Genomic DNA, 24,620 nt, shown 5'->3' on the forward strand with positions numbered 1-24,620 from the left:
CTGTCCGATGTACTAACTACTACACCTCAGCTCTCTATACCTAATGACTGATCAACATACTTACTGTCCGATGCACTAACTACTACACCTCAGCTCTCTATACCTAATGACTGATCAACATACTTACTGTCCGATGCACTAACTACTACACCTCAGCTCTCTATACCTAATGACTGATCAACATACTTACTGTCAATAACCAATATATTAAGACCTCTCCCTCCATTATTGTTGTCTGGACTAATAATTCTGGAAATATATATCATACAATTATACCATCAATTCTAGATAATAATAAGGTCCATTGATTATGGCTTTCTTTAGAGCTATTCCAGAAATTAATGCAATAAAATAAATAAAAAAAAACATATTATTTTCCATTTATACTAATTGTAACCTAAGAAGTGTCATAATATTATCAAATATCTCTGAAGGAGTGAATAATTCCTTGATGTCTATGAATATTGATACTTACACTTTACCATAATAACATATTGTTGGTCCATTCCTTGAGGTCTATGGAGATTGATACTTACACTTTACCATCATAACATATTGTTGGTCCATTCCTTGAGGTCTATGGAGATTGATACTTACACTTTACCATCATAACATATTGTTGGTCCATTCCTTGAGGTCTATGGAGATTGATACTTACACTTTACCATCATAACATATTGTTGGTCCATTCCTTGAGGTCTATGGAGATTGATACTTACACTTTACCATCATAACATATTGTTGGTCCATTCCTTGAGGTCTATGGAGATTGATACTTACACTTTACCATCGTAACATATTGTTGGTCCATTCCTTGAGGTCTATGGAGATTGATACTTACACTTTACCATCATAACATATTGTTGGTCCATTCCTTGAGGTCTATGGAGATTGATACTTACACTTTACCATCATAACATATTGTTGGTCCATTCTTTGAGGTCTATGGATATTGATACTTACACTTTACCATCGTAACATATTGTTGGTCCATTCTTTGAGGTCTATGGATATTGATACTTACACTTTACCATCGTAACATATTGTTGGTCCATTCCTTGAGGTCTATGGAGATTGATCCATACATTTTACCATCATAACATATTGTTGGTCCATTCTTTGAGGTCTATGGATATTGATACTTACACTTTACCATCGTAACATATTGTTGGTCCATTCTTTGAGGTCTATGGATATTGATACTTACATTTTATCATCATAACATATTGTTGGTCCAACTGTGTTGTCCGTCCCTGTTTTTACATAAAATGATTTTTGTCCAATTCCACATACAACACCACACGCTGCACCTACAACAGAATCATCAGAGACTATAGTAATGTCTGAGATACAGGTGTATTTTAAAAGTATGTATTGAAGGATGGGCAAGGATAAAGCTTGTTCAAAACTGTATTTGTCATTCAGGATATAAATTCAGTTCTGCAGATAAGCGTTTTTTTTTTGTTAGATTGAAAATTAATTAACATTCACATGTTAATAAAATCCTTTTGCTGATATTTTTCAAGAATTTATTATATAAACAATTCTTTGTTTTTATATGGCCTTACAAATTCCCATATAAATTTCCATTTTATCACTCTATTGGCTGTAATACAATATTTCTCCTTTGGAGACAAGTTAAATTCTCCAATTTAAAACACAAGTTTTGTTGGGTATTTTAAAGATCTCATAAGAGACATGGTGAAATTCATTAATTATAGTGCGTCTTTTTATGTTGTAATGTTAACACTACTGTTTCAGGTAAGGGTGAAGGTTGGCATCTGTTCAAACTTTCAAACCCACTGTATAAATTAAGGTTAAACAGTATATTCAATAGAATTTTTTTTTTTAAAATTGTGTAGATATCCATTTCAGTTACCTTTTTCTGGTGACTGTATACCATTAGCATCAAAAACATCTCTCACTCCTGAAAAATAAAATAAGTTAATTACGATAATATCAATATTACTTTGTTACATGTAGTTGTGTAGATAATCATTTAAACTTAAGATATAACAATTTCAAGACAGTTTTTGTGGTGCTAAGCACACCCCCACAGTAGTTGAGGCTGCACTCATAATTAAAGAATCAAAGAGCTGAAGAGCTCTGAAGGGAAAAGACGGCCATTGTTCCAATTTTTAGGGGGGTATCTTTTGATAGTCTACATACAAAGAATGAGCAAAAGAACAGCTAGAACATATAGAAAGTTGACAATAATGAAACTAATTGTTGTTTATTGTTATTTCATTTCCTTAGTCAAGAATTCATCATACGGACAATTTGGACCAATGAGATCTGCACCTTCTAAATCAAAACATTTGATTTAAGTTGGGAGTTAATTATCTAAAATTCAATTGAATTTAACAATTACTACATTATATTTTAAAATTTTAATTATGTACAACTGAACGGCAGGCTAAGACTATTCTCAATTTTTTGTGACAATATTCTCAAGAAAGTGAGGACTGAAAAATCTATTCAGTTTTAATTTTCCATTGATAAAGTTCCCAGTTACAACTCTCATCACAGGGATACATGTACTTATAAAATCAAATATGATTGATATAAAAGCTGTGTGAAGTTTGTTTCCAGATCCCACATTTTGATATATCTGTAAAATTCATGAATAAATAGCTTTAAACTACAAAAAGCAATATTTAAAAAAAAATGAGAAAAAAAAATGACCACTACAATAATTATGTTGGTACGCAAAATTATTTTTTAATTGATGACTACTTATCATATATATACTTAATGTGACATTTTTAGTGTTCATATACATTAACTTTCATTTTAGTGGGTAATAACTCATCAATTGAGGTGCTCCTTAATTGGAGAAAGATTCTAAAAACATAACTTTACAGAAAGAATGAAAACTGCAGTTGCTCTCCCCAATCTCAATAGGTATAAACTACAAAAAGCAACATTTTTTTTTTTAACCATTTCAATAATTATGTTGGTACACATTTTTTTTATATAGAAGACTACTTATCATATACTAAATGTCACATTTTAAATGTTCAGAAACATTTACTTTGATTTTAGTGTAAAATTACTCATCAATTGAGGTGCTCCTGAATTGGAGGAAGATTCTAAAAACAGAACTTTACAGAAACAATGAAAACTGCCGTTTCTCTCCCCAATCTCATGTATCCCCATTGACATTGTTTACCGCGAAAGTTGACCTACATATTATCTGATTATAGCCTCAGATTCAAGCATTTCATGTTGGTGTGTGAATCATCTACACTACAGCAAACATCATTAGGTTTATATTTAACAAATACGGATTTTAAATTAGTATACAAGTACTGTGAATGATTTTTATAATGAATAAAGGATATCCCTGTGTAGTGTGGCATTCCAACAATGACGTCACTAGGTTAGATATATTTAAAATATTTCGTAATACTGATTTTTCCGGACTGTAAAAGAAACGTATATAGTGTAAGGGAAAGCTCAATATATAATTTCATGAGAAACAGAAGGGAAATGTGTAAAAAATGTATTTAAAGTCAATCTGTTCTCCTTGTCATCAATTTCAGTATGACATTTTGAGGGGGTTTCCAAACTATCAAAACAAAACGATTGACGTGAGGGAATGATACTCTGGTCAACCCCATTCGGGAATTGACGGCTTGAAGCCGTCTTTCCCCAATTACAAAACAGAAAGTAGGTGTCTAACTGTCTTAAATGTTACAACCCATTCCTGTTTAATAAGCTGCTGACCAAATATGAAGTGTTTCTCTTTAGTTGTTCCTGAGAAAAATTATCAAAATCTTTGTTGGATCAATCGGACTGACAGATATAGATATAGTGATTGCAATGTAGCCTAGAATGATGATAGTAATGATGGATTGGTATTAAATATCCAGTGGAAAATATCACATGCATTAGAATCAGAAAGGGTTAATGAGCTGGAAAATTAAACCTTCATGATGAATCAGATCTTTAACGTGCAGAAAGCCATTGTACCCTTCCATTATTCGGACTTCTATCCAACCAGTCTTTAAACTCAAATCTGTATCCCCTTTTGCTTGACAGTTAACCAAAAAATCCTATTTTCAAATTAGGTGCTTCATATTGACACTTTGTTCATTGTAGCTTATTGATACAATGCTTTGTATAACTATATTTGAATGCATTATTATAATAAAGCACATTTTGCCAAACACTATTAGTTGTCAATTATCTTACAAAACATAAATTAAATTACTTATTTCTTCCATTAAACAATACTTATCAACAGTAAATCTGTAGATCATGTATATACTTTTTATTCATACCTTGTAATTCAAACTGACTTTTGGATCTATTGAAGTATAAATATACAGCAGCTAAACTAAAACAAAGCAATGCCAAACTTTTACTGCAACCTGGAAATAAAAATTGGATTCAAACAAAAGAGCATATAAAACATGATAAATATTTACCAAAAAAAAGATTTCATATAAAGATATTTCGGAAAGACATTAAAACACCTGCAAGGAATGTTGTTTCTTTTTTTTTTAATTCTTGAGCAGCAGAATTCATTTACCAACAAATGAGACTAACTTAGCTAGTTAAACTGCTAAAACCAAACCTTAGTTTAAGCCTGAGCCAAATCAGGACTTCTGTTTTGTACATTTTTTATAGGAGTAAGATGTTAGTGGTTGGTGTGGTCTGTTGTCCTATATTTTAGGTGATTCTTGTTATTGCTTTTATGTTTTACATATTTCTTATTCCTCAATAATATATGTAAATGGTTGAGTCCGTTCACCATTGTAAAGTAACTATAGTTTTAAACATAAACATGATTAACAAATAGTGGACCTAAAGCATCTTAAAACTCTTTACTAGTTACCTGCAAGCTTTCTTCCAAACAATCTCCTTATTCTTCTGATCATCACAAATTTATAAAGTAATCAAACATGTGTCATGATTATAACCTGCAAGAGAAAAACACATAATTTCTATAAGCTTATGTTTGTGTCAGCATTTATCATGTTTACACATTTGTAAAAAGGGTATCTTTTTTGCATTTGGAATTAGCAGAGATTTTACTGTAAATGGTAGGTCAGGCCTTTTAAATATTATTACTTTTAATTAATGATTTTCTATAGTTCCATCGACAATTAAAGTCTAAATTATATGTTGTTACCATTTTCCATTAAACCAGCACAGTAGAACAAAATTTAATGATGATCCCTGTAGGTAAACAAATTCTGCATTGTAAATAATCAAAGTGATGGAAATTACACAAAGAAAGAGTAGCGAACGGACACGGATTCTTCCACACCTCTTTGCATCCCATAAACAGCTGATAAATGTGTACATTTTCTTCATTCATGTTCTTTGGAAAGCGTTTTGCAGAAAATATTTAGGATGCAATGAGGCCAATGAGCAATTTCTTACCTTCGATTTATTTTTTTATTTTTTGCTTGTGCACAACTTTCTAAATAATATACTGAAAAAAATATTTTTACAAAATTTTAATCATTTTTAATCCGGAAGTGATAAAACTTGTTGAAACTCCAGACAATTTACGGTTCGGACTACAGTTTCCGTATATGGAATATAGTATCCCCGTATTCCGGGGCGGATCTAGGAAGGCGTCACAGAAAAAAATAACCTTTCAAGACGTCATACTGTAATTATTTGGACTAAAGCGGATCTAGCCATTTTTAACAGGGTTTCCAACCCTCGTTAAAAAATGGGGAAGGGAAAAAAAGGGGGGGTTCATCCAAGACCCCCCCCCCCCCCCTACACACACACATAGATCTGCAACTGATATTGGTTGCTACGACGTACCCATACAGATTTGAATTTTATTATCATGTTATTGTGCCGTGATTCATTCTGTGATTCACAATTATATTGTTGTTGGCTCTGATACTGACCAATTCTAATCATTGATACTAGATATACATTTACTCATTTTCATGTACACTGATCTTATTGTTGTTGTGAAAATTGATGAACACAGAAGACGCTAATATATTGAGAAAGACCGCACGCTTATCCTGCTTGAATCCATAGGATTCCATCAACGGTTTTTGGTGAGCAAGGCACCGTAATAGACTTACGGAAGTGGAATTTGTATTTAGGTAATAAATAAATAAAAGCTAATATTACCTGTGTTTATTCAAATTTGTCCATGTTTACCTGTAAAATGAATGCGTGCAAATGTTATCAAAAGCTGTGCCTAAACGTAATGATTTTGCTCGCAAGTGGTATGCAACGTATACAACAACTTTACTTAACTTATAAAAGTTACCTCATGAGAGCAGAATAAGTATCGCTATTAGACTAAACATACAATACAGTATTACTAAATGATAATTAACCAAGTATATTTGTACTGATTTATGTTCAACTTTTGTCAAGTGTGTGAGGGATTTGGTAACATGAACAATATTCCTGTAACCCTTATTTCCATTGCATAGACATTTTACATTTACTGTATTATATATTCTACCTTAAATTCTTCCAATTTTATTTTTCTTAGACGTTAAAAACTTGATTGAATAGTTTTGCAAGCAGGGCAATGTTTAAGATATACTTTGAATTTCAAGGTAGCAAATGGTCAATTGATAGATATATGCCGGTAACTTAATATCAAAGGTTTTTTAACTATCGACTTTTAACCAATATAACCTTAAATTTATATATATCAAATTGTGTTATTATTTTCGAAAGACATTAAGAATAAAGTAAAAAATGTGAAAAATCCAAGGTATATCCAGAGACATGTATATATCTGTCTCTGGTATATCTATAAAATAACCAATCAAAAATAGTGTTCAACATGATTTTTTTGAGGGAATAGATACATTTAAATGTAAGGTGCGATGTTCCTCACTTTGTTTTGATATTGCCTTTGTCTATGCATCTGTGGACACAACGTGCCGTACGAATCTACAAACTTGGGATCATCCGAGTAAATAGTACGTTAGTACTTTGATTGTATTATGCTAGATTTTATTTACGCCATGTCAATGACCATTAGACACTTCAGTCTACTATCTTTAGCCAATATTTTATCACGAGAACGGTGGGTGGTTTTGTTGACATATGAACTTAAACGACCTTTGCTTTAAACGGGGTCACTTAAAAAGTTGCTAAGTAAGTAAAATTTTCATGCAACAATAACTTAATTTCATATAAGGAATGAAACTCAGTCAAGTGATGTAGTTGAACAAAAGACTTGAGACTCTGTTTTAGCTTGCGTTGGGTAGTTGTGCTTGTCTGACATATTAACTTTAATAAACAACTGAAAAACACGAACGGTAAGTTAACATAAATAAGGAACAATAACATTGATATAAAAATTGAACTTATCGAAAAAAAAAAAACTGACAGATACCATATTGTTTTAGGTTTCTAATTAAAAATTTCAATTATTTGTTGTTCATTTTATACAGTTGTTTTCTATAAGTAACAATACACAAAAAGTCATATAATTTGGTCGTTTTTATTATTATTATTATTATTACATAAACGGTGGTATAGAATAGAGATGGTATCAGTTAAAGGTGAAAGTAAAGGTGATCCACCGTACGCATGATACTACAAAAAATATTCAATACACAAACATGGCGATTATCAAATTAATATGAACTATAGATAGATAAAAGAAGATGTGGTATTAGTGTCAAGGAGACAACACTCCATTCAAAAAGTCAAAATTTGTAAAAGAAAAATCATTATAGGTCAAAGTACAGTCCTCAACATGATCCAACATGGGGCCTTGGCTCACACCCGACCGAGCACGGCAAACTATAAAGGGCCCAAAAATGACTTGTGTAAAACCATTCAAACGGGAAAATTATCGGTCTAATCACAGGCACTAGACGTTCTGTCAATAGTAATATATATAGACACTATTTTCTTCCCATTGCCAATATTTTATTACTATTGACAGAACGTCTAGTGCCTGTGGTCTAATATATATCTATATAATTACATTAGATGTATGTTTCATTATGGTTCAGTTATTTTGATTGGCTAACAGCAATTTCGCGTCCTTCTGAAATTAAAATTCATTACACAATGAAGATGACACGAGGTCCCACAACAAAGTGCACACTGACAGGTAAATTAAAGAAAAACTTAATAGAAATCGTGTTTTCATGAACTTAGCTAAAAAAATGTAATTATAAGAATATTGAATGCTTATTTTTGTAACTTCATAGGGGTGTAAAAGCGTTAACCGTGAACACATTTTTAGAATGAAGCGCTTCCGCGCTTCATACAAAATGTACTTCGGTCAACGCTTTTACACCCCAATGAAGTTACAAAAAGAAGCATTCAATATACTTATAATTACATTTTTTAGCTAGGTTCATTAAAACACGATTTCTATTAAGTTTTTCTTTAATTTACCTGTCAGTGTGCACTTTGTTGTGTTGCACAACCACTGAGTCAATGTCACTGCTGATAGATAGTATCATAACCCCAGCAGTCAGCACTTTATAGTGTTGTACAACCACTGAGTCGATGCCACTGCTGATAGATAGTATCATAACCCCAGCAGTCAGCACTTTAGTGTTGTACAACCACTGAGTCAATGTCACTGCTGATAGATAGTATCATAACCCCAGCAGTCAGCACTTTAGTGTTGTACAACCACTGAGTCGATGCCACTGCTGATAGATAGTATCATAACCCCAGCAGTCAGCACTTTAGTGTTGTACAACCACTGAGTCGATGCCACTGCTGATAGATAGTATCATAACCCCAGCAGTCAGCACTTTAGTGTTGTACAACCACTGAGTCGATGTCACTGCTGATAGATAGTATCATAACCCCAGCAGTCAGCACTTTAGTGTTGTACAACCACTGAGTCGATGTCACTGCTGATAGATAGTATCATAATCCCAGCAGTCAGCACTTTAGTGTTGTACAACTACTGAGTCGATGTCACTGCTGATAGATAGTATCATAACCCCAGCAGTCAGCACTTTAGTGTTGTACAACCACTGAGTCGATGCCACTGCTGATAGATAGTATCATAACCCCAGCAGTCAGCACTTTAGTGTTGTACAACCACTGAGTCGATGCCACTGCTGATAGATAGTATCATAACCCCAGCAGTCAGCACTTTAGTGTTGTACAACCACTGAGTCGATGTCACTGCTGATAGATAGTATCATAACCCCAGCAGTCAGCACTTTAGTGTTGTACAACCACTGAGTCGATGCCACTGCTGATAGATAGTATCATAACCCCAGCAGTCAGCACTTTAGTGTTGTACAACCACTGAGTCGATGCCACTGCTGATAGATAGTATCATAACCCCAGCAGTCAGCACTTTAGTGTTGTACAACCACTGAGTCGATGCCACTGCTGATAGATAGTATCATAACCCCAGCAGTCAGCACTTTAGTGTTGTACAACCACTGAGTCGATGCCACTGCTGATAGATAGTATCATAACCCCAGCAGTCAGCACTTTAGTGTTGTACAACCACTGAGTCGATGTCACTGCTGATAGATAGTATCATAACCCCAGCAGTCAGCACTTTAGTGTTGTACAACTACTGAGTCGATGTCACTGCTGATAGATAGTATCATAACCCCAGCAGTCAGCACTTTAGTGTTGTACAACCACTGAGTCGATGCCACTGCTGGTAGAAAGTATCATAACCCCAGCAGTCAGCACTTTAGTGTTGTACAACCACAGAGTCGATGCCACTGCTGATAGATAATATCATAACCCCAGCAGTCAGCACTTTAGTGTTGTACAACCACTGAGTCGATGTCACTGCTGATAGATAGTATCATAACCCCAGCAGTCAGCACTTTAGTGTTGTACAACTACTGAGTCGATGTCACTGCTGATAGATAGTATCATAACCCCAGCAGTCAGCACTTTAGTGTTGTACAACCACTGAGTCGATGCCACTGCTGGTAGAAAGTATCATAACCCCAGCAGTCAGCACTTTAGTGTTGTACAACCACAGAGTCGATGCCACTGCTGATAGATAATATCATAACCCCAGCAGTCAGCACTTTAGTGTTGTACAACCACTGAGTCGATGTCACTGCTGATAGATAGTATCATAACCCCAGCAGTCAGCACTTTAGTGTTGACATGAAATATGATTGATAAGGTCATGTTTAAAAATTAAATGTTTTCAAAAGGAGAAATTCAAATATTAAGGTAAATAAAAAAGGACAACAATAAAATTATCACGAGATTGAGGAAGCTAATTTTATGATTTTCATCGATTTATATATGAATGAATGAATGAATATTTTAATATAAAAGTGCAACCTGCATTATAACAAACAATTACATTCACAAATACAAGTAATTTTCAGCCAGCCAAATAGGCTTATGATGCACTGTACATTGTGTATCATTATTGAAAATAAAATAAATAAATAAATATAGTCAAATTTACACGCAAATTATAGCAAGGCATGTTATCAGTTGATCACAGATTGTCTGATGGTAAAACATGCAGTTCAAAATAAAGTAAGAAACAAGCTTGCTGTAATAATTACAAAATAAATGTTTTAATTTGATGTTCGCTGGTAGCGTAGTTAAGTCTATGTTGTACTTATCTCGGATATCATTAAATAATGTTGTTCGTAATTATTCATAGCGTTCACAAAACAGCAAGAGATGGGATTCGTCCTCTATTGATTGAGACTTGCACATTTTACAAAGGCGTTGGTCAAGTGGCAAATTACGAAATCTTCCCTTTTCGATTTCTAAATGTAAAGTTCCGCTTCGCATCCGGGCTATCACTGATCGTTGTTGTCTTGATAAACACTTTTTCAAGTATGGCTCTACCTTGTAGTCAGTTTTTATGTTTTTATATGTTCGTAATTTAGGCATATCTTCCAATGCATTTTGCCATCCCTGTTGGTGCAGTTCAACAAGTTTGTTCTTAACACAAGATACGATATGAGCCGTTGGTCGTCGTTCTGAGTTTTGATTGGAATACACATCTTGTTTACCACATTTAGTCATTATCGTTTTTACATCATTACTCCATATATGCAGTAATGGAATAAGAGAGATTTTAAAAGTCATTAACTTTATATTTCACTAATTAATACTGTCGTGTTCATTGTAAGAACTAAAAAGTAAAATACTAGTAACAAAAAATACCAAACTCCGAGGAAAATTAGTCAAAACAGAAAGTCAAAATGAAAAGGCTTTAGCTCAAAAACATCTAACAAATGGATAACAACTGTAATATTCCCGACTTGGTACAGGCATTTTCTTGGTGTATTTTACCTGGTTTAATACTAGCTTAACCTCTCACTTGTATGACAGTCCCTAAAAATTCCATAAAATTGACAATGATGTGTGAACAAAACAAACAGATCTTTTAATACATGTCTACCTTATTTATCATAGCAATGATCACACCACGAGAATTTCTGGCTATGCAGGGCAAAACTGTGTTGGTGATTGGTGTTGGTGGTTATTGTCAACGATTTATTTGGGATGTTTATAAAGAATTCGGAATTAAGGTAAGTGGCATATGACAGTGGCTTTACATAACTTAATTATTTTATGGTGTATTCTGATATACATTCTTCGTTTCCAATAGTTTATATTCATTTTCGAATAAAGCGAATAACACCTTAACAGTACACGTTCAACATAAAAATAATAAAAGCCACTTATCATTTAACCTCATATATAAGAAGATGTGGTATGAGTGCCGATTAGAAAATAAAAGTCACCGGCATGCAAACGGGAAATTCAATATAAAAAAACCTAATTTTTAACACAACAATTTACGAAAAACTGATATGACAGACTGGTATCGTCAATGTATATCTGTTTCGTCTAACAGAAGTTCTTCTGGAAACTTTGTTTCTAAACAATGTCATAATATTTGTTCCTGTTGAAACAAATATTCGATACCCTTTATTCCGTTCCGTACGGAACAAATACTGTAATATTTGTTCAAATAGAATTAATATTACAGAATATTTCTTCCACTTGGAACTTATAAAGGAAGTTCTATTTCGTGACAGCATGAACCAATAACAACCATAGAACTTAAATCGTTCTGATCCATTCTATTTTATTCTATTATTATAGTCTATCCTGCATGACTAAGGACAAAGCGACTTTTGTTTTTATTTCATTGTTGTTTATTATATATTTTCTACTGTAGATTGTTTTGGTTGACCCGGATGATAAAAACCTTGCCATTTCAAAGGTCACTTCATTCATTGAATACGACTTTCTGAGTCACCAAACGGACCAGGAGCATGCAACATGCATAATTAAAATTCTAAAGGAGAAAGGAATAACAATAGACGGCTGTGTTACATTTTTAGACACATGTGGCCCTTTAGCCGCAATCATTTGTCGCCAACAAAATTTATACGGCCCAGGACAAGAAGCAGCATATGTGGCTAAATATAAAGGTACGACCTATGAGGTTTTAAAAACAAAAGATCAGACAAAACAGTTTATAGTAAAATGTTACCAAATGAATACTATATTTGACATCGAAAGTGCATTTTCTTATGTTGGAGTTCCCGCCGTTATGAAACCGGAAAACGGATGCTGTGGTGCCGGTGTAAAACGTATTACAGATTTAAAGCAGTTCAAAGTGACTTATGAGAATGAAGCGTTAACACATGGAAACAATTTCACATTGATGGAGTTCATAGAAGGGACTCAGCATGGTATTGAACTTATATTATTTCAGAGAGAGCTCATTGCTTCGTTTGTAACCGACTATGGCCCAACAAGGAAGGATAGATTTACAGAAACCGCCGCCACAATGCCTAGCTGTCTATCAAAAGACGCAGTAGAAGAACTTATGACTGCTGCACATAAATGTTGTATTGGTATAGGGTTGGTCGACGGGGTTTTCAACATTGAAATGAAAATGACCTCTAATGGACCAAAGCTTATAGAAATGAATGCTAGAATGCCTAGTTTTTATATAAGGGACTGGGTATTGATATGCTATGGAATTGATCTTCTATTGTATACTTTCATGACTTGTTTAGGAATTCGACCAGAAATGACAAAACCGGTTTCAACTCATCAAATAATGGGCATAGCTTGTGTACCGTCTGTACACAAAGAACATTTGTCTAAGTCACAAACGGTTGATCTATTCAAAGATATGGATCAAAAGGGAATTATAAGTTATCACCAGTTAAGCAACAGTCTAGGCGAGTGTGAAAATGATGGCAATGAAATACCATTTTGTTCTCTTGCTGTCATAGATCAAGGTATCACAAAAACAAAAGAAAAACTATTAAAAGTTTGGAATTTAATAGGTTTCAACACGGACAGTTACGATGTTAAGTTGTTTTTACAACACTTTTAAAATAGAATAATTTTTTTATCTTTTCGAAACACTTCAATTTGTTCATTTGTACTTAAAACCATTATGTTCCTCCTTAGGATACATTTATACAAAAAAATAAATAGCAGCATGGCTGTATATATCACGTAAATGGTGAAATAGTTGATTTGACTGTAAAAACTGATAGTTTAGGAATTAAGTCTTACCTAATTTGATAAATATTTCTCTGTCATTTATCACCTGACTCCTGTCTTGAGACAGACACAATCAAATGTTGCGGGTTAATTAAAATCATGTCAATATCCAGTCCTACTCCTTGTATCGGTATTGTAATATCAAAATATTATTTACTTTCATTGAAAGAGATACAATAATGAGAAGGTGCTTGCATAAATTAAAAATATGGCCATATGTGTCCCTCTGACAGCCGGAGTGGACACATGTGTTGTCTTTGGCACAGCCGATGTGGACACGGGTGTTACATCCGGCAGCAATGTTTGTATGTGAGAAGAATAAACGATTATTAGTGACCTTTCATTTCCGGACTTGAATAGAATTAGGTATACAAACCCCTTTGTGCAGTTTTATGAAATAAGCCTTCGTCGTCGACGTGATTTTGCTATATATTAAAACATTTACCACAGACAATGATTAAAAAATATTGTGAGGTCATTTATAGCAGCAGTCCTTTTGCGCTAATTACTGTTTTTTAGGGGTATCATTTGCGCCAAATTTTGTTTTTCCAAATGTATCAATTGCGCCAATATTCGAAACTCATTTGCGCCAATTTACCTCTACACATATCTATCATAAATATTAATGATTAACATTTGGTGTTTATTCTTATGTTTGGCTTAAAAAGTATCATATGTTCGGAGATATTTCACCATGAAGATGAGCATCTGGAGAGAAATGACTTGAAGTGCATTAGACATTCCATGTACAGAGAGAGAAGAAAACTTATTGCTTTGCTGAATATTTAATACAAGATATGCCAAAAGAGAAGAAAATAGAAGCTTTTACTGATTATGTTTTAGCCACATATGTTGATGACACAGTGCTGTGTTCCCACCATCTATCAGTAATGGAACAGAAGTATTCCACAGGAATTATTATGAACTGTTTTATGCATTTCATCCTTTAATGTTTTTCTTTTTGGATAATAAAGTGAAGTTACAAGCTACTACATACATTAAATTGGAAAGTACCCATGCAGTAGTAGTAAGAAGAAAGTATGTTTCAGAAAAGGAAACATTAGCCGTGTAAACTGCCGGTTCCAAGTCCGAATAAAGGAGGAGGGGTAATTTATCTTCTAACTGGCGCAATCGTATGTTTTATTTTTTGGCGCAAATGATACCATCTAATTTTAAAACAGGTGGCGCAAACGTAGCATTGGAGAAAAAAGTTGTGGCGCAAAAGGATGTATTTTTGGCGCAAACGGATCTCTCCCTAAAAAAACTATTTATAGTTTGATTAATCAATTTGGTATCAGTAGAAGCAAATTTGTCACAAATACATATTTTTATTATATATTCGTTGTGAAACGTCCTCATTTTTTGATGATATAAACACAAGTATTTTTTGGGTCATAAAATGTGATATTATATTTCAACATTATAAATTTGTAAAAAAATATTATACACGTCCACATTAGGTGTAAAAAAAAAAACCAAATGAGTACAAAATTGTGACCAAATAAACACTCCAGACATTTCTGTGTCTTTCAACATGAGACTTGTTTACAACAAATGCCAGCAAATACTTTTTTTTGAATATATGTGTGATAATATGAACTAGATAGTTAAAAATGGTAAGTTGAGAATACCTTAAATACAGTGTTTCCTCGACTGTTTCGGCGCTGTCCCCGACAATCTCCAGGTTAATCAGGCTCAGCCAGAAACAAACAAAGCTCTTTCACTGCTCTTCCCTCTTCCTCCATACCAACCAGAAGCTTCCTCCGCCTGTCTCCCAACTTTCCTACCAAGCTTCTTCCAAGTTTCCTTCTATGGCTTGCATCTGCTGACTGCCATAATGGTTGCTGAATATTGTCAAAACCAAGTCGTCCTGATGTTACCACTCCAACTAGGTCTCTATGTCTTAATATGTTCTCTGCATCTTCAACAGCGCTCTTGGCCACCCATTTCCTTAATGTCCTGACATCAACATTTGCTTCTTTCACTTTGTCATCTTCAGTGTCTCTTAACATCATGACTTGTCTGGTTTTGGTGACTTTAAACTCCTCTGTAATAGACAGTGGTAGTCGAAGTTTTGAACTGGTGGTGTACAAACCAATGCTGCTTAACCTCTTTGGAACCTCTAAACCATTTGCGTAAGTGTCTGTTGAACATCCTCTCTAAACTTTAAACTTTGGTTAGAGGTACTTCGTACATTAACAGAGGCCATATTATCCTTGGTAATATTCCATGATGATAGCACCACGCCTTGTACTTCACAGGAAAATAAGACTTGTCAATAGTGTCCACTTTCCTGCTTGTGATACCATATCATCTGCACTTTCTCTGTCTTTAAAGGAGTCTCTAAACCACTTCCCCAAGCTTTTGACTGGTTTCTCCATGATTGTTGGAATGATATCTCCTCCAATTCTGATCTTTCTATTCTGCACATTTCCTTTCTTTAATATACGACTCCTTAACTTTGAAGGATTAAACTTCATCCGTGCCCAGTCTATGAGCTCACCCATATCTTGTAACATCCACATGCCTTCCAGAACTCACTATGCTGTTTTTGTGATGTCATCCCTGAATGCTCTTGTTGGTGACTGACTGACCCCAGATGACATTACAGGTCCTTTGCACATCTTCTCGGCTGAGTTTACTAGTAGATTCATTGCAGTTAAGAATAGAACTACTGATTTGATAAATCCTGTAACGATTCCCACTTTTAGTTTTTGCCACGCTGTTGTGTAATCTGCATCTGTAAACCTCATTATACAGTTGTTGAAATAGTACTGAAGCGTTTCTCTTACCATAGCAGGCATGTGGCATATCTTGAAGGTTAAGTCTACTAGCTTGTGTGGTATATTTCCGTAAGCGTTTGCCAGGTTTAACCACATGATAGTCAAATTGCATTTGTTCTCTTTGGATTCCTAGATAATCTTTGTTAAAACGCTTGTATGTTCGAGGCACCCTGTTACTCCAAATTTCTGGACTGAGGTGTCAATATAGTTGTTCTCAAGCATATATGTTGTTACCGTTTCCGCCAAGATTGCAAGACAAACCTTTCCCTCAACACTGAGAAGTGATATGGTCCTAAACTGCCTCGGCTCTCTAGAATCTTCCTCCTTTGGAATAAAACAACCATCTTATTTTAACCGCTCATCTGGTAACCAATATTTCTCCATATTACTTTTATGAGTCTTCATACTTGTTGTGCGAGGTTTGGAAAGTTCTTAAAAACTCTGTATTGAATACCGTTTGGTGCTGGTGCTGGTGCTGATGCTGCTCTCGCTTTTTTAAAAGTTGACATCATTTAATGAAGTTTGGATTATGACATATCAAACTCTATTGTTTTACCCATCTGTTTTGGTCTCTAAGATCTTTATCTCTGTCTAGATCACTGTGAGTATCTCTCGAACATTGTTCAACCTCATATCTAAAACCAGCCTGATCTTTTATCTCCAAGGAGTTTTTTTACAGCTGTAAATTGTGAACTCTTTCTTGCTCTTTCCCTTTGGTTTTTTCTATGGTTCCCTGTTCTCCTCAGTGTTTGTATTCTTTCGCTTTAATGAGGTTTGTTCGTGTGCTTTTGCTTTCTTGAAGCACTTTGTTAAGTTGCGTTGTTCTCTTCTCAGTTTAGCAATTTCACCTACTCTTCTCTTCTCTTTCATGGCCTGACTTTTACCTTTTTTCTGTTCTTCAATTCCAAACCTGTCTTTCCCAATTGCGTTGATAATGGTACTCATTGCTTTAATCTTAGTCTACATCTCCTGACAATGCATCAAACTGGATCCACTCTTTTTTTTAAGCTGCTGTTGTCCACTTAATTCGTGGAGTAGGTGGGTCTTCTTCTTTCCCTTGGGGTTTCTCTCCTTCTTGTGACTGTTAAGATCCATTCTTAACTGATCATGAGCTTCGTTTTCTCCCATGAGTTCCTCCACTTGTACATGGAAGTTTTGAACACTGTGGTGTGTTTCCTGGTTCATTTCCTCCTCTGTCTCATCAGGTTACTCTTTGCGTCGTTCCAGAATTGGTGTCATTGAACAGCCATCTTTGTGCAATGAATCTTAAGTCCTTTATCTTGCTTAAATATCTTCCAACAACTACAAACTCTAGATATGTCCATTTCCTGTCTCGTTGTGCGTGTTTCAGTTCCAGTTGTTTCCGTTGTCCCTCCTGTTGTTCGTTCATCCTCCCACGCTCTCGCACGACCAGGGGGTGTCTTATTATATATCTGTCCATAACATGTTCTAGACTCTCCATTGCTGGAGTTAACCCAGGTCTGCCAAACCGTTGTATGTCTTGGTACCGATCTTCCCCGGTTGCCAACAGTCTTCCTTGTTGTCACCATCCTATCTATGGTTGCCAATTAGTTTTTCCTAATAGTCAAGTGAGTCTCCAGATGTTTGAATACCTTAAATACAGTGTTCCACTGCTCAGCTGGTTCCATCATCAGGTGGACCCCAAGGCTCTCCAAAATGTCTGAGAAACAAAGCCTCTATAGCCTACCTCCACTGGAAAATACCATGTTCTCCTCTTGGATGTCTGTTATCAATTCCTGGTATTTCGCTAGCTTTTTCTCATAGGCTACTTCCAGTCTTGTTTCCCATGACAATGTAAGCTCTACAAGAATGACCTGTCTGCTGATTCTGGTCAACAGCACAATGTGTGGTCGGAGGCTTGTTGTGATAACCTCTCTCGGGAATGTGGTCTTTCCCAAAACATCTGCTTGCATCTCCCAGTCATTTGCTGTTGCTAGGTTACCTCTGGCTTTGCTGTATGTGTTTTTGGATGACTCTCCACCTCTTTTGATGAAGTTGGTGAACTTTGGGCCCTTCTCTATCTTAGTCTTCTTCCTCCTTTGTGTGTCCAAGACTGCTGCTTTCTCTCGAAGGACTTGGTCATGGCGCCATGTATATCTGCTATCCTCCAGAGCTGTCCTGGAAGACGACACAACATGCTCTAGATTTGCTGGCTTAACGCACAACTTACAACTAGGGTTTTTAATCAGTTTCCACATTGTAAGGTTTCTGGGTGTTGGTAGAACATCGTATACCACTATAGTAATATGTATTGCATAACGCTGCGCAATAGTCTTTTGCAAGATTAAAATGATCTTTTTGCAATTGGTCTTGTTTTTGGATACGACATAATAAAAGTTTCTTATTAGGGAAGACTTATGTAGAAACTAACGTTTCAACTGCCTCAGTCAAAGTTGACCTTAGATGGATTAGGTTATTTTTTAAAAGGTAGTATGTTATCATATAGTGGTTCTGTGACATCTTTGGCTTTCAAATATTCAGCTTTAAGCGTTCCTGGTGAAGTTAAATTCCAGAAAAGCGCTTCATAACTTGTTGTTTTTTTTATTTTTACCAGACATAAACAAGTTATGACATTGCATTTTATAATTCTGTCATCAAGAGGGTTAAAACGAGTTATTATTGGCCATACGTATTGCCATGTTATATGTCGTGGTTAAATAAATAAGATATTTTACTGACAATTCATTAAAGGTTCTAACAAAATGACTAAGCGTTTGATGTGATTACGAGTTTTCAAATAAATAATGATTTATACGCGAAACCGTTTTTACGCATAAATAAACAAATATATTATGCTTTAGGGCACAGTATATTTTCAAAAATCGGTCAATCTAATTAAAATATTGATCTCTGATTACGTTATACTTCATATGTAGTATAACGTAATTAGAGATCAATATTTAATTAGATTGAAAATCGGTGTTATAATGAATTCCCCTAAAAGAAGACAACTTAATACACTATCCTCGATGTTGACTAATATACATGAATAAACGGAATCAATTCATGATAAATAACGCAAGGAGTGCAATGACAGTCTTTTGCTTCAAGTCTGTGTTTGTATACTGTTGTTTGTCTTTTATTCTTTGTCATTGCCATGGCATTGAACGTTAGCATATCCCTTTGGTATCTTTATAAGTCTTAAACCTGGGGAACAGCAGTTGATCCCCAATATTTACATATCCAAACAATATTGTACTGTGTATGTAGATGTATGATAGTCCTAGGTTTATACACACATGCAAGAGTAAACGAATGGTGTTAAATTTAACTCTGAAATCTAAAAGTAATTAAGAAATTCAGAAGTCCACCAATTCCAATTAAGTAAAGTTTCGAGCAAATCGATCTATGAATACTCTGGTAAGCTTACAACATATAAAACCAAAGTATGGTGTGTGATGTTACCCAGCAAACCCACAACATTTTCATATCAAACTAGAGGCCCCCAAGAGCCTGTGTCGTTCTGATTTTACATTGGTTTGGAAATCATGTAAAAATAGATTAAAATCATAACAGCTACCCTAATAATGATTGAGGCCAAATTTGATTGAATATTTACACTGTAATTTAATCAAAAGCATTAGACTTTTGTAAATATAAAAAAGAAGATGTGGTATGATTGCCAATGAGACAACTGTCCTCAAGAGACCAAAATGACACAGACATTAACAACTATAGGTCACCGTACGGCCTTCAACAATGAGCATAGCCCATACCGCATAGTCAGCTATAAAAGGCCCCGATATGACAATGTAAAACAATTCAAACGAGAAAACTAACGGCCTTATTTATATAAAAAAAAATGAACGAAAAACAAATATGTAACACATAAACAAACGACAAAACCACTGAATTACAGGATCCTGACTTGGGACAGGCACATACATAAATAATGTGGCGGGGTTACAGAAAGTACCAATACATTAATTGAAATTGAAGAAAATGACTTTATGAAACAAAGACAAATCAAATATAAAGTAACAACACTTGGTCAGCACCACAAAAGAAACAATCATACCATGTTCGGTTTTACTCCATTAAGCGTTTTTCTAGAAGACGGCTTAATATGACGTCCATTATCACTGAACTAGTACACATTCTTGTTTAGGGGCTAACTGAAGCACACCTCCGGGTGCGGGAGTTTCTCGCTCTATTGAAGAGCATTAGGCATTTGTCTGCTCTTTGGTCGGGTTGTTGTCTCATTGACACATTCCCCATTTCCAATCTCAATTTTATTGTATTAGATTTGTATTTCCCATAGGGTCCAAGTCCCCCGTTGGCAGCCATCTTGGTTGATGGATTTGCTTGGTCAACACCTCAAATGGAACATTCATTCAATGTTTGGTTTCATTTCATTCAGTGGTTCTCCAAAAGAAAACATTTATATGTATTTCCCTTAGGGTGCTATGTTAAATTAAGTCCTGGCGGCCATCTTGGATAATTGATCGCCTACAAAATTACAACACGTGGTCAGCACCCCATAAGTTCTATAAAAGAAAACATCTGTATGTATCCCCCCCAAGTCCCTCCCTGGTGCCCATCTTGGATGATAGATCGGCTTCAATACAACAGCACTTATTCAGCACCCCATAAGGAACATTCATGCCATGTTTGGTTTCATTCCATTCAGTTGTTCTCTACAAGAAAACCTGATGCTCCGCAGGGCGCAGCTTTATACGAACGCAGAGGTCGAACCCTGAACAGTTGGGGCAAGTATAGACACTGCATTCAAGCTTGATATAGCTCTGAATTTGGATTGTGATTAAATAGTTGACACAGCATAGGTTTCTGACACAGAATGAATGTGGTCTAATAAACTTAACATTTTTTTGTTTGCTTTTGTGCAATACACTATGCTGTTGAATATTAATCGCCTCAAAACAAATATATGAAGAAATTTTCTTTTTAATTTCTGAAATCTGAAATGAGAAAAATCGTATTTTTTTCACCTACCCCTTTCCCTTATTTCAAAAATAATCTCAATTCAAATTTCTAATGGAATTTCCAACAATAACTACTCATTTAAATTCATCATAAAATATTAAAATATAAAAAGACATACAGTCATGGTTAAAATTAATATATTATTAATAAATTGTAACTTCTAAAAATAAATTTACAGCTAATGATCTCAAGATAATAATATTTTCTTAATTATTATATGTATTTAAATCACTGTATTTGATGGATCTAGACAGTTTAAAAAAATTCATACTAGAACTAGCAAAAAAATAGCAAAGAGTACCAACATAAAGAAACAAAGCTAAAGTAATTGTCCATTAACCAGGAAACCCTTGTTTTCTCCCTTTTTTGTCCCTAATTCATAAACGGATTGAGTCATAACTCCACAACTCTAATCCTATCCATCCTTTTGTGGTGTGGAAACTTGTGATACAATTTCAGGCATTTCTATACACTGTTCCACAAGTTATTGTCTGGACACAAGAAAAATGCTTATTTGGGCCCCTTTTATACCCCTTATTCCTAAACCAAAGGGACCATAACCAACAAAATCAATCCAAACCTTCCTTTTTTGTGGTTTCAAACTTTGCGTTTAAATTTGAAAGATTTATATTTACTTATACTTAAGTTATTGGCAAATTTCCAATTATGCTAAAATTATTGGCAAATTTCCAATTATACATAAGTTATTGGAAAATTTCCAATGAAGTTTATTATACTGAAGTTATTGGCAAATTTCCAAAGAAGTTTATTAATACTGAAGTTATTGGCAAATTTCCAATGAAGTTTATTAATACTGAAGTTATATATATTGACAAATTTCAAATACACATATTTAAAAGCAGTGTGAAGTAGTTTAAATATTACTTTTGGATTACCTCCCTTACACTGCTTTCAAATTGTCTTAACTGTCCTCTCACCAGAAAAAAAACCTTGTTTTCCCCCTTTTTATGCCCCATCACCTACGATAGTAGAGGGCCATTATGTTTTCTGGTCTGTGCGTCCTTCCATCTGTCCGTCTGTCCATCCGTTCGTCCCACTTCAGGTTAAAGTTTTTGGTCAAGGTAGTTTTTGATGAAGCTGAAGTCCAATCAACTTGAAACTTAGTACACATGTTCCTTATGATATGATATTTCTTATTCTAAAACAAAATTAGACTTTTGACCCCATTTTCATGGTCCACTGAACATAGAAATTAAAAGTGTGAGTTTCAGATTAAAGTTTTTGGTCAAGGTAGTTTTTGATGAAGTTAAAGTCCAATCAACTTGAAACTTAGTACACATGTTCCCTATTGGTTGATCTTTTTACTTTTAAGGCCAAATTAGATTTTTTACCCAATTTCACGGTCCATTGAACATGGAAAATGATAATGCGAGTGGGGCATCCGTGTACTTTGGACACATTCTTGTTTGCTCCTAATTCATAAATGGTGTGAGCCATAACCCCCTAAAGTCAATCTTAACCATCCCTTAGTAGTATGGAATCTTGTGGTATAATTTCAGAAAGATTCATACACTTTTACACAAGTTATTGTCTTGAAACTACAAAAATGCTTGTTTTTTGCCCCTTTTTGGCCCTTTATTCCTTGACTGTTTGCACCATAATCCTTACAAGAAATCCCAACCTTCTACTTATAATATTATACATTGTGGTACAATTTCAGAGCAATTGAAATACTTATACACAACTTATTGTCCTGAAACTAGATATTAGAAATGCTTGTTTGGGCCCATGTTGGCTAAAGGCTATCTCGAATGATGTATCACCTACAAAGCTACAAAACTTGGTCAGCACCTCATTAGAAACATTCATGCTATGTTTTATTTTATTCTATGTTTTGGTTTTATCAAAGAAGACATTTGTTTGTATTACCCACAGGTTCCTTTGTTAAACTAAGTCGGGGCCCTCTCTGACAGCCATCTTGGATGATGGAATGGCTTTAAAGTAAACACATTTGGTCAGTACCTCATAAGGGATATTCAAGCCATGTTTGGTTTCATTCCATTAAGTGGTTCTCTAAAAGAAGTTTAAAATGTAAAAAGTTAACGAAGATGGACATCATACACAAAGTCATGAGAAAAGCTTGCTTGGTACTTCGGGCCAGGTGAGCTAAAAAGGAGTTTTGTATTACAACAAGAGGGTTAACATTTGTGGAAGAATCAAGATGTAAATTGTCTCTATATACATATTTATATTAAATAACACATTTATCAATTTTCAGTAACTTTATTCACAATATTCTCTTCTCTATCTCACCACTTATAAATCCATGAAAACAAAAACATTCAACAACAAAATCAACAAATAACAAAAACAAAATCTATAATAAATAATAATTAATGACACTAAAGAAATAAAGATGTTAAAAAAGTGTAAGAATCAATGAAATATTTAAAATGACCGATGATGACAAAAAGCACCTGTTACTTTTAATAGCATATAATACAATTAACCATTTATAATACACCTGTCTAAACAATTAGCCCTTTAAAATCTCATAAGTAATAAAACATTATTGAGAGAAGAAGCATTTACAGACTATACAAATGACAAAATAATTCATGTAACTAGTGAAAATAACAACATTAATAACTCTGTATTTTGACAAATTAATTCTAGAACTATGAAGGTTCAATTCAAAGTCAGGACTTTCAAGAATGTATCTAATGGTTTTAATGTCAGTTTCTAATGATTAAATTACTAAGTTCCTGTATTAAAGTTAAACTCAGGACAAAAATATCTTAAAAACTAAAGGAGGGGCGTCTTAAAAAAAAAATCAAGCAAGAATAAGTTATTTCAAAATATCAACTAAAGTAACTTAACTTATAAGTCTATAGATATAGCACAAAATAACAAAATTCTATTATTAAAAGTCACATATCCCTGGACAGACAATCTTCATATAAATAGGGTATAGGTGAGTTTTAAAGTTATATATTAAGTAGATTATAAGGACAGAATAAAATGCAAAAATATCCTTTTTTAAAAATGCCGCATTTCCTGTGATTCACATTACATTTCAATGAAAAAGTCACATTAAAACCCAAAAATTGACACAGAAGCTGGCAATATGTCTAACATTTGATTTATTTCTATAAAAAATATACAGAACATACAGGGTCTGATTCTACTGAAATAGATAATGGGTTGGTATCTTCAGAGTAATACATTTATTGATGCTCAAAATTCTCAAACAAGAAAATTTTATACTTTAACTTAACTCAATCGTTTTTTTCTTCATTTGATACTGCTATCAAGCATGTGACATTCTACTGGTTGACACTGGCCATAGAATCCGAAGAAAACATAACAAAGTGTTAACCTACCTGCTTATTAACAGACAGGGCATAAAAACAATAATTTTAGTAATACATGTAT

General features: G+C 34.3%; 2 protein-coding genes across 3 annotated transcripts in view; one reads left to right on the forward strand and one right to left on the reverse strand.

The window, feature by feature from the left end:
• The window catches only part of LOC143063424 (protein O-linked-mannose beta-1,2-N-acetylglucosaminyltransferase 1-like), a 77,026-nt gene extending 71,537 nt beyond the window's left edge, over window positions 1-5,489 (reverse strand). Inside the window, exons 1-6 of the mRNA XM_076235572.1 lie at window positions 5,395-5,489; window positions 4,844-4,928; window positions 4,287-4,376; window positions 1,880-1,927; window positions 1,208-1,310; window positions 191-249 (exon numbers count right to left, since the gene is read on the reverse strand). Coding sequence (XP_076091687.1) covers window positions 191-249; window positions 1,208-1,310; window positions 1,880-1,927; window positions 4,287-4,376; window positions 4,844-4,886 — 343 coding nt within the window. The 5' untranslated portion in view covers window positions 4,887-4,928; window positions 5,395-5,489. The remainder of the gene's footprint in view (window positions 1-190; window positions 250-1,207; window positions 1,311-1,879; window positions 1,928-4,286; window positions 4,377-4,843; window positions 4,929-5,394) is intronic.
• Window positions 5,490-5,870: 381 nt separating this feature from the next.
• On the forward strand, window positions 5,871-13,433 carry LOC143063431 (carnosine synthase 1-like). Of its 2 annotated transcripts, none has more exons than XM_076235593.1 (3): window positions 5,871-6,086; window positions 11,356-11,471; window positions 12,128-13,433. In XM_076235593.1, the coding sequence occupies exons 2-3, from the start codon at window positions 11,358-11,360 to the stop codon at window positions 13,301-13,303; spliced, it is 1,290 nt and encodes a 429-aa protein (XP_076091708.1). In that variant the 5' UTR covers window positions 5,871-6,086; window positions 11,356-11,357; the 3' UTR covers window positions 13,304-13,433. The 2 variants fall into 2 exon arrangements, with proteins under 2 accessions (XP_076091708.1, XP_076091699.1); XM_076235584.1 differs by lacking the exon at window positions 5,871-6,086 and adding an exon at window positions 7,117-7,268.
• Window positions 13,434-24,620: the final 11,187 nt, after the last annotated feature.

The sequence above is a fragment of the Mytilus galloprovincialis genome, chromosome 1 (assembly GCF_965363235.1).
Source record: "Mytilus galloprovincialis chromosome 1, xbMytGall1.hap1.1, whole genome shotgun sequence".
Taxonomy (NCBI): Eukaryota; Metazoa; Mollusca; class Bivalvia; order Mytilida; family Mytilidae; genus Mytilus; species Mytilus galloprovincialis.

Coding starts and splice junctions, on each gene's coding strand:
- LOC143063431 (XM_076235593.1), top strand. CDS start 11,358: ATGATCACACCACGAGAATTTCTGGCTATGCAGGGCAAAACTGTGTTG. Junction 11,472..12,127: donor ATAAAGAATTCGGAATTAAG/GTAAGTGGCATA, acceptor TTTCTACTGTAG/ATTGTTTTGGTTGACCCGGA.